The 10,552-nt window shown below is 33.7% G+C and overlaps 1 protein-coding gene across 1 annotated transcript; it reads left to right on the plus strand.

Moving 5' to 3' along the window:
- The first annotated feature begins 164 nt into the window (after nucleotides 1-164).
- On the plus strand, nucleotides 165-10,329 carry LOC123713454 (mitotic spindle assembly checkpoint protein MAD1). The gene is made up of 14 exons (XM_045667121.1): nucleotides 165-446; nucleotides 526-686; nucleotides 883-1,071; nucleotides 1,323-1,481; nucleotides 1,634-1,828; nucleotides 2,718-2,900; nucleotides 3,500-3,673; nucleotides 3,976-4,118; nucleotides 4,651-4,814; nucleotides 5,678-5,811; nucleotides 6,590-6,667; nucleotides 7,245-7,348; nucleotides 7,735-7,833; nucleotides 9,104-10,329. The coding sequence occupies exons 1-14, from the start codon at nucleotides 302-304 to the stop codon at nucleotides 9,312-9,314; spliced, it is 2,139 nt and encodes a 712-aa protein (XP_045523077.1). The 5' UTR covers nucleotides 165-301; the 3' UTR covers nucleotides 9,315-10,329.
- Nucleotides 10,330-10,552: the final 223 nt, after the last annotated feature.

Genomic DNA, 10,552 nt, shown 5'->3' on the forward strand with positions numbered 1-10,552 from the left:
AATAACTCGTTACTAACTCCACGTAAGTAACTCCATAAATCCCCCTGAATGAACGTACGAGCTCCCTAATAAAACCCTTCTGGCAACTTTATTTCCTCTGAATTTTGTCTACTAATGTCAAAGCATCACAAACTGACAGATGACAAGTATAAAGAAACTTCCTTGTACAAAATACAACTTAAAAATTCCAATCAATGGTTGTATTTATTTTCGTGATTGCGGTTTTATAAAAACTTAAAACGTTAGTCTTTCTTTAAAAGTTAACATATTTCATTGGCTTGATGAGTTAATATTGATAATTATGGCTAAAGAAAGCGACGTGTCGCTTTTTAACGATGTGTTAGAGCCGTTTCGGCGCGTTATTAACACCGATCCCCCAAAAGATAGGTTGTCGGTTTCGGCTAAGTTAAATTTCTCAGAAAGTAATAACCAATCTATAAAAGAAGGTACCATATGGTTTTGATACTTTTAAACAACTACTAACTATCTGCCTACTAACTTCAGCTATTATTCTGCAAATTTTAGGTATAACTAACCTATCCAATTTGGGAAAACGCAAAATTAGTTGTGGTGAAATAGCAGAGACACCTGGTAAGAGAACGAGATCAGATTCAACTAGTAGCGTGCCTCCTTCGCCTTGGGAAGCAAAAAGATTAAAAATTGACCTAATTGGTGCCAAGGCGCAAGTAAGAATCCTTTATATACTTACAGCATGTGATATTTTAGTATATTTTTGAGCACCGTATGTCAATAAATACATATAGTATCTGTTCAAGTAAATAAAAGAACAACCCAACATTTTGTATGCAGGAAATGTCAGCTTTATCACTATGTAACCTTTTATGGCTTCATCAATACAGAGTAGTTTTTTATTAATCTTAGATAATAAAATTAGAAGCTCGCATCAATCATCAACATGCTATTCGTAAAGAAATGCAAATCTTATTTGAAGAAGAAAAGGCCTGCCTATTAGAGCAACACAAGAGAGATGAGAGAACCATTTCGGACTTGGATGACAGACTGCAGATAGTTAGGAAAAGAGAGCAGGATTTACGTGAAGAGTTTACGGAGGTAATTATAGGTTTCTGAAGAATATTATTTTAGTCTTGTTATTTACTTGGAGCTGTTAAGAAGAAAAATTGGCTTAATTATTGTCCATTATTGAGTCAAAAATAAAATGGATTGGTCAAATTACAAAATCACTTTGGTTTTACATTCAGTCTTTAACCAAGTTTTAACTATTTATTTTACTTTGAATTTTATTTCCATATATTTTTCTTTATCCTTTTTTGTATTTAATACCGCAATATTTTTTTATACAGTCTATGAAAGAATTCAAAGACACTAAAGCAAAATGGGAGAAAGATAGAATGGAGCTCCAAAAGCAAGTTGCTGAGTTAAAAGACCAATTATTACAAGCTAATGTCAGTTGCAAAGATCAAGTATCAGAAATGCAAAAGGATATGAATGAACTATTAGCGGTGAGATTTTTCTACATACAAAATTTTGAATACTAAAGTATGATTTAAAATAGTTTGTAACTAATATTATTGATATGTCTCCTAATGATTATTTTCATTATAAAATATTTGTGTACAATAACAATGTCACAGTATTGAACTCCCAATTATAGGCTTTAGAAGATGCACAAGAAGAAAGCCAGCTTTTAAAAGGGGAAGTTGAAAAACTTAAAACTAAAGCAGATCAATGTACAAGTCTCCGAGCACAACTCGAGAAGCAAACATTTGAATTACAACAGGCCACTAACAAGTTGAAGGAAATTGAATATGAGAGGGACTCGTATAAAGATTGGCAACAACAAGCTAAGGTAAATTCTTTTGGCCAATTTACTGTATATTAATAAGACAATTTGACAGTATGAAAAATAAAGAGCTATTTAGAGTAATTCATATAAAACATGGATTTAAAAAGCATTAAGAAGTAAACTATCTTGTAAATTAACATGAATTTATTTTAAAATATTGTTTTTTATATACGTTAGTAACGTGACAGAAAACGTTTACATACTGGTCGAATCAATGACGTAGCATGATTTTAAATAATGTATATTTGTCCGTCTAATCCTAATAATGGTGTTAAATTCAGTTGGAGACTGTTTTTAACTGAAATATATATATGTCTAATTTAATAATAATAATTAACACGTAACTAAGTACCTTGAGGTTTGTTTACAAGCATAGTACGTCATAGTCATAAAGGTCGCCGCACGACTTTGTCCACTGCCTTATTTTCGGCAAGCCTCTATTTTTTCTATAAGTGCCATCAATGGTTTGTACGCTAAAATTGAGGGCCAAGACTTAGCAATTAATGTTATTAAAAAAAATACTTTGAATTTTTGAAAAATTGGGGACAAAAAAAAAACACAAATGTTCCTTGCAAAGCTTGAAAACCACCTCAATCAAATATTTTCGATTCTAGATTAATATCACACATTAATGTTAATTGATTTATGACAATCTTTTGAGCTGTAGTACAGGATCGGCACTTTTTTTTAATAGGATTACTTTATTTTTACTAAATACCTCTCTAATTACAATGTGGTCTATATGTAGCTAAATGTTTAATGAAATAAATATAGCAGATCTTTTTTGTAGTCGATTAAAACGTATTGGTTTTTATTTACGGTATTCATAGCTAAGTATCGACGCCGCGTGTCAGGCACCACCGTATATATATACCAAGGGTCTTTCTTACAGACGGCTCAAAAACGTCTATCAAATATGGCTGAGTTGGAGAAGGAGGTAGGCAGGCTCCGAGCAGCGGAACGCACGCTACGTGATGCGGTGTGCAATAAACTGTTGTTGGAGGAACACGTACATATTCTTAGTAGTAAGGTTGACACTCTTCAACCAATGCAACAGGAATTGCATGAGGCTAAGGTAAGACTCCGTAATTCTCGGGGTTTGTTTTAAAAACAAATTAAAATTTATTATATATATATATATGGCACAGATTCGAAGGGATTAATATTTGCCAAGTTGTTGTCAATATCGTAGTCCGACATTTACATTTTATATTAAAGACGACGTCAGTACGACGTCCGATGAAAGAACGAAGCTCATCGATCTTTGATACATTGACAATTTACAACCTGTAAGGTAATTATGGTATAGTGGTGTTACCATTCGAATAAAACAAATGATGATTATTAAGTTACTCTTATTATAATCTTTGACATATCTTGGTATCATATAAAAAAAATTGAAGTTATTTTCATTTAGTATGTGAGCAATTATAGAGACACTAAATAATGTAATGGGTTTATATCCGCTAGTAAAGGTTTATTTTGGAAATTAATTTGTCCTACTATTAAAAGATGCAATCTGAGGGAAGCCATAGATAGGGTTGTAGCACTACTGGATTTTAGTATTTTTCGGATTTTAGAATGGTCTGTGGAAGACTATAGGCTGGTCGAATGCGGCATGACATATCTAGTACCATGGCATACGTTACGTTAGTGTCGTTTATTGTATTGCAGGTAAAGATATCTACCTTAGAATCCTCATTGGAGGAATGGCGTAGCGCTGCAAGAGGCCACGGCGTGGAATCCGCAAGGGCGCTGTCTTCTGCACTCGATAATGCCCTGAGTGGTCAACTGACTGCTGTAGCTGGTGCCACCCAGGCTGAATCGCAGATGGTACAACTAACCGAGGTATAACATTTGAATCTCGGGGCACAGGGGTTTCAACTTTCATTTTAGTTTTCGACAACGTACTAGATAGCGCGCCGTATAACATTTTATTATTTTAATTTTGTTTTCGATTCGATTTCGTGTAGATTTTTGTCATTGTCTAATTTACATCGTAATAGCTTGATTTCGTTTAATCTGTAATGACTTTCTTGATTTTATTTTTGTCCATATGCATATCACATCACAGTTCAGTTTTTAGTATTGTGTTTTAACGTACGCAAGAATACGATGTATTTTTTCAAGTATCAATAAATACCTTATAGGAGTTGGCAACAGTTAAGTTTGAACGTGACAAGGCGACAACCAAGTTGAATGATCTACAAAACGTAAAGAAAAATCAGGAGAGTCTCATTCATAGACTACAGAAGAGACTTCTTATTGTTACCCGAGAAAGGGATAGTTATAGGTAAGAAAATATTGTTACTGCTGCCTGAACTCTACATTATTATTTTCATAATCGACTCACTAGTTTTACAAATACATCTCTACAATATTATAATGATTCGTATATAACATTAAAAAATATTAATATAAAATTCGTATATAACTAAAAATAATATTTATATTAACCTTTACATCAATATTACATTATGGTTTGATTTTTAGTCCTTTAGGTTATATTTTAACAACACGTTCTGAAAACATGTGAAATCGCTTGATAATTGAATCATCGCTTACTTGTACTCCTAAGAGCTAAGAAGACCTTGGCATCGGCTATAGATTAGACCACATCACGTTACCTAATGCCGGTACACAAATAAAAGCCAGGCCGGGTCTAAACTAAAACGAAACGTATTTCTAACAAAACGTAACCCCAATTCACATATGTCCCTTCTATCATAGCGTAAATACAATTTGAACAACAGAGACGAAATATTGTTGTTACATGTTGATCGGAACACATCAGAATCTATTAACTCAAAGAGATGTAATTTTAGACAGCAGCTTGACAGCTACGAAAAGGAATTGACAGTGACATTGAGTGGTGACGTGGGGGCTGGTAGTGCTGCCTTACTCTCGGCAAGGGTGGAACAGCTTGAGAGATCATTGCAGAGCTATAGGGATCTTCTTGCCACTCACGATCAAGAGTCACAAACGAAAGGTCTGTGGGTTTTATCATACATTTACGTCAGTTTTTTTTTATATTTATTAATATCATGACTTAACAATAGAGAAAAAAGTACATATTTGAATGTATAAATGGTATTAACAGGGTTTTAAGGCACTTTTGCCGTGCACAACCACTATGTGGAATCACCTCACTGAAGTATTTTCAAACCAATTCGAATTAGGGTCCTTAAAGATTTTTTAATTTTAATAGGAGGCAAACGGGCAGTAGGCCCACCTGATGTTAAGTGATACCTCCCAGACACTCACATTGCCAGGAAGGCTCGCAAGTGCGTTGCCGGCTTTTTAATAAATGGAACGCTCTTTTTTTGAAGGCCCCTTAGTCGAATTAAGGCTATATGGCTCGTATGAGATTAAGAGCCTTATGGCCGTAAAAGTGTTCAAGGGCTGCGATCTCATGTCAATAATTCAAAAAATAAACTATCTATACAATAGCTCATAATAATTCAAGAAATCATTAATTCTCACTGACCAATACCTTTTGCAAGGCCACCCATCGGACAAGCAAAAAGTCCGGTTATATATGAAATTTCTTAACTCATTTTACTTATTAGTGATGATTTAGAACGGTTTTTTTAAATATTTTTGATAATAATTAAAATTTAAAATAATTTTAAAACTACTTTGGATTTTATTAAATTTCATCAGTTGCAAATATTTTTGTATATACAAAATATTTTTGTCGTCTTTGAATTCTTAATTATACCTGTCATTGAAGATATGGACTTCTAGTTTATGATGGTAAAAACAGGAAGTATTTTGCGAGAGAATTCTTAGTCAATAAAAATAAAAATTCATACTGGGATATCCTGTTTGAAGTAAGCCTCTTATTTCCAGCGTTGGAGACCGCCAGAGCGGAAGCAAGCAAATACCGAGAGGAAGCTGAAATGGCAAAGCGTGAAGCGAGCAAACTGCGTGCACAAAGAGATCAATTGCATGCGCATCTTGACAAACTCGCTGCACCGACTAAGGTATACATTGTTTTTTGTAAATTTTACAGCAAAACATCATTTAAAAAAAACACATTTTAAATTAACTTATCTACTAATTATCAAATAAATTTGTTAACATATATCAAAATATTTTTATTGCGTAGATATAGTATATATCATAATACTATTATCGTCTAAATGGTTGATATTTTTTTGTTACATATATAACTGTGTATATCTACAGTGTAAACTCTATATAACTTTGAAGGGTCTGTGCATTCTCTGGCGTTATAGAGAGTTGTCGTTAAGTGGAGAGTAGAAAAACCTATAGATAATCCATGACTTATTAGTTATGGTCACCAATTTGTAAACAAAAGAACGAATTTCTTAGAAAGTTCGTCAGAGAAACCCATTAAGCAGCGAAAGTAACCGGGGAATTGGATCTTGTTGACGCGGCACATAGCGATGTTGTTTAATTATTATGTTATTGTAAAAAACCTAAAAAGAAATTAATAATTTAAATAAAGTCTTTCAATATCGTTTTTTTGTTTTCAGGTAGGATAGTGTGATTTAAGTTTAATAGTGTAAGTCTAACAAACAAAGTTTGTTTTCTTACAACGCAATTGTTTATTTGATACTTACAATACCAAATAAGTCTTATTACGCAACTTAGATAAAAAATCAATAATATGTACCTGATTCGGGTGTGTTGTGTGATGGTGTGTACGTCAGGCAATATACGTGAGGGTGTGTGTGGGGTGTGATCGTGATGTATTATTAGCTTATTTAGTATATTAAAATGATTTGAATAATTTAGGTGCTACACATGGCAGACAATCCGGCGGCGATGGCTCAGAAACAAATGCAATCGGACCTTGTATCCGCTCAAGAAGAGGTTAGTTTTTTTTTTAGTTTTTAAACTTACTAGATTAGATTGTTACTCAACACGTACGGCATCGTCACAGGCGATGGCAAAAAGGTAATTATCGATATTGTCTAATAATGAACACATTTTTTTTAATTTCAAACACTTATGAGTGTGTCGGAGAGTTTCTTGCCAGTTCTTGCCCGCTCTACGCCCTTGACTTGCGAACTGGTAGTAAATGTAAATTTAGAATCAATTCTTTTCTGACGTTCAAATGTACTTGTTTACCTATATGAATAAAGTTATTTTGGCTTTGAGATGGTGTTACGTACACTATTTTTCTAAATAAAGGGTGATGTTTTTTTTGAGTTTTTGTAATCCTATGGATTACCATAGGGATGTTAGTCCAATACAGGTATAAAGAATCATTATAAAATGAATATATGTCCTCGGAACACAGATCTGTAATACATTTTTTACATACACGTGATAACTTACTAACAAAACCCCCCATGTGGTGTAGGTTATATAAGCATTTTTATGTAAATGTTTCTAAACTTTCCTTAGTGCGTTACTTAGTACTTAGTATAATATTAAAAAATTTCAGATTAAAAATTTGAAGACCGCCCTGCGTGAGGGCAGTCGTGCCTGTCCGGAAGAGGTGCAAGAATTAAAAAAAACCCTTGAAAATAGCAGGATTAAACTGCAAAGGTAATTTAGTGTTTTAGTTGATAATAACTAAATCAGCCTTATTGCACTCTTTTTAACAAATCTTACGGCTCCTTACAAATTATGTTTATGCTGTGATAAAAAGAGACAAAGAGTTAATAGGGCTATATATATATATATAATTCTACTGTATTGTACGTTTGGGTGGGACCATGGATGGTTTAGATTGTTTCTTCATACCTTAATTCACAAAGCCACTAGATTATTATTCTTTTAATTTTGTTTAATAACTTAGCATACATGTAATGGATCCTGTTAAGTTTATTGTATAACTGACTTGATAGATAGGAAAATACGTTTGCTAAAAAGGTCGGTAAATTACACAGACCACAGATCCAGCCATAGAATAAATACGGTATTTTTTCTAGGATGAAAGAGGAGTTCACTGCATCAGCGCAAGAGTACAGAGATGTCTGTTACATGCTGCTAGGATACAAGATTGATAGGACTGGACATAAAAATTACAGGTATTTCAACAATGCATTATATAAAGTACAATTGAACGTCTCTTATTAATCGAAGAAAAAAATCTATGCCGCTACAACCTTTTTAGGTCTGGGCCTCAGATTCTGTAAATATGTTTTGAGATCATTTGTGAATTTAATAGGCAAGTAGGTGATTAGCCTTCTGCCTGACACACGCCGTCGACTTTTAGGGTCTAAGTTAAGCCGATTTCCTCACGATGTTTTTCTTCACCGTTCGAAAGATTTAGAAATGATTTAAGCGTACGCCCAACCAGGCTACAGAAGACAAACCGCTCCTTATATGGAAATTGTATTCATTTTACAACAAACTCCCAAATGAAATTAGAGAATTATCACTAAATAAATTCAAAACTCTCTAAACGCTAAACGTTACTTAATCAATAAAGCTTTTTGTATAAATTTGACGAATACTTAAATGATTCTAATCTTTGGAATGATTTGCTCCATTTCAAACAATTTGTATAACTCAAAACTTAGCGATTAAAAAGAGTGGCGGAAAGTTTCTTGCCAGTTCTTCTTGCCCACTCTACGCCCTTGACTTGCGAACTGGGAGTAAATGTAAATTTATAAATTAACTTCTTTTCTGACATTCATAAATGTTCTTGTTTAGTTATATAAATAAAGTTATTTTGATTTTGACTTTTGAGATACAGAAATCTGAGGCCCCACACCTATAAATGTAGCGCCATTGATTTATTTTATTAATTAGAAGCATAAACCAAATGTTAGTCATCGCACACTTGAAGACAAAATGAGCCCTATACTTTTTCCCACACTCATAAATCGTAATATAACAGTGTTGTTTCCGATAATGTCCAATAGGTCATTATATATTTCTTATAGGTAACAAAGTCACTTAGATTTATTAATCCTTCAAAAAGTCAGTTTTTTCGTAGTCTAACATCGCAACCCCATAATGTTTCAGCCGTATCATTTTGACAGCAGTTTTTTAAGGCAATTTCCGCCGGGCACCACCACTATGTGGAATCAGTATCCCATAGAAGTATTTCCGAATCAATTCGACTTAGGGTTCTTCAAGAAAAGAACGTACCAATTCTTAATATGCCAGCAGCGCGCTTGCGAGCGTTCCGGCAGTGTGAGTGTCCATGAGCGGCTGTATCCCTTAACATCACTAACTTCCTATCTGTCTGCCTCCTGTAACATACAAAAAGCCACAAAGAGACTTCGGGTAATGATACAATTTTGTCTTTTATTGCAAATTAATTTGATGTATTATGAATTATTGTTTTAGAATATCAAATATGTACGCGGACTCGGCTGAGGAGTACCTCACCTTCACCCTCTGTGAGGACGGCATAGAGATGGTGCATACTGACTATTCGACATCTCTAGGCGAGTTAGTAGAATTGCATTTACACCAACATCGCTCCATTCCAGTATTCCTTAGCGCATTGACAATGGATTTGTTTACGAGAACTACTATGCAGCAGGAAATTGTATAGATTAGTTTTAAAAGCTGTTATGCTGTTAAGCTGACTATGGTTTTACTATTCTGTTACTCTCAATAGCGACTACTGTGTACCACGTGATGCCAAGTTTAAGATATGTTCTGTTTAAGTTCTTCGACGTTCCACGACTGAGCGTTATTTAAGGCAGTTTTTTCGCGCGCCGCTAATATTAGAACCAATTTGTTGAGTTGAGACAAAGTCATTTATTGACAGACGTGACCCAGTAATGCAAATCGTGAGCTAATGTCATTTCCATACAATTTAATGTGACATTAATGGGTCACGCCCGTCTAAAACTAATTTTGTCTTAATCAAGTTTTGGTTAATGCAATGTCAGTTTTGACAGCTCGTGTTGATGTTTCAACTTTGATTTCGCGCCACCAAAGAAGTCCCTTAGTTCTCTTGAATAAAGTGTTTAAAATTCCCCCTAAATAAGTGTTCTCCCTAAAACCCCTGGACACCTTGATGTTGTCTAAATTTGGTGGGAAAATCCCTAAGTTGGCCACGCAGAATAACTTAACCAACTTACCAAATTTAGTAAATTTTTACAACGCGAGACTTTGGTGTCGCGCATTCTAGTTTACTACGCAAATGATTTTGAATGTTTTGGTATAATATATTGCTAAAGGTCTTAGTTTAAGAGAAATGTTAGTTAATAATGTTTGCATTTCCATATTTGTGAATGTAATAAAATGAAATGTTCTTCCATAATTCCCGAATACACAAAAGCCAATAACAATTTGACAATATTACATATTCAAAAAAAAATATAAATCTAATTGCATTTTTTTTCTTTTCCTCACAGCATAAATATAATTTAATAGAAAGAGGCAAATGCACTTTTGTCTCTTTCTATCAATTAAGTTGATACGATCCAATTAGCTTGATATCAATAAAATATATGTATAGCATTCTTTACACTGTCACCATTTGAGCAGACTATGTGATTGGATTTTCTGTATTAAGACATTTTTTATTGACATAACTATTAAATTATTTGTAAGTGTAATTGTCTTTTATTACAAATATTGAATAGTTTAACTAATCTATAATGTATAACCATAGTTCGTATGAGTTTAGAAACTTATTCGCTTTTTTTAAAAAGCCACTTTAACTACATGTCAGCTTTATTTAATTATTTTCTGTGGCCCAGGAGGTTCTCATATATATGATATGAGGACAAACGAGCCTGCGGGACAGGTACAAAAGACAGACCATGGGTACCTAGTTTG

Source organism: Pieris brassicae, chromosome 8 (genome assembly GCF_905147105.1).
Source record: "Pieris brassicae chromosome 8, ilPieBrab1.1, whole genome shotgun sequence".
Classification (NCBI taxonomy): Eukaryota; Metazoa; Arthropoda; class Insecta; order Lepidoptera; family Pieridae; genus Pieris; species Pieris brassicae.

Coding starts and splice junctions, on each gene's coding strand:
- LOC123713454 (XM_045667121.1), top strand. CDS start 302: ATGGCTAAAGAAAGCGACGTGTCGCTTTTTAACGATGTGTTAGAGCCG. Junction 7,349..7,734: donor AGCAGGATTAAACTGCAAAG/GTAATTTAGTGT, acceptor TATTTTTTCTAG/GATGAAAGAGGAGTTCACTG. Junction 7,834..9,103: donor ACTGGACATAAAAATTACAG/GTATTTCAACAA, acceptor TTATTGTTTTAG/AATATCAAATATGTACGCGG.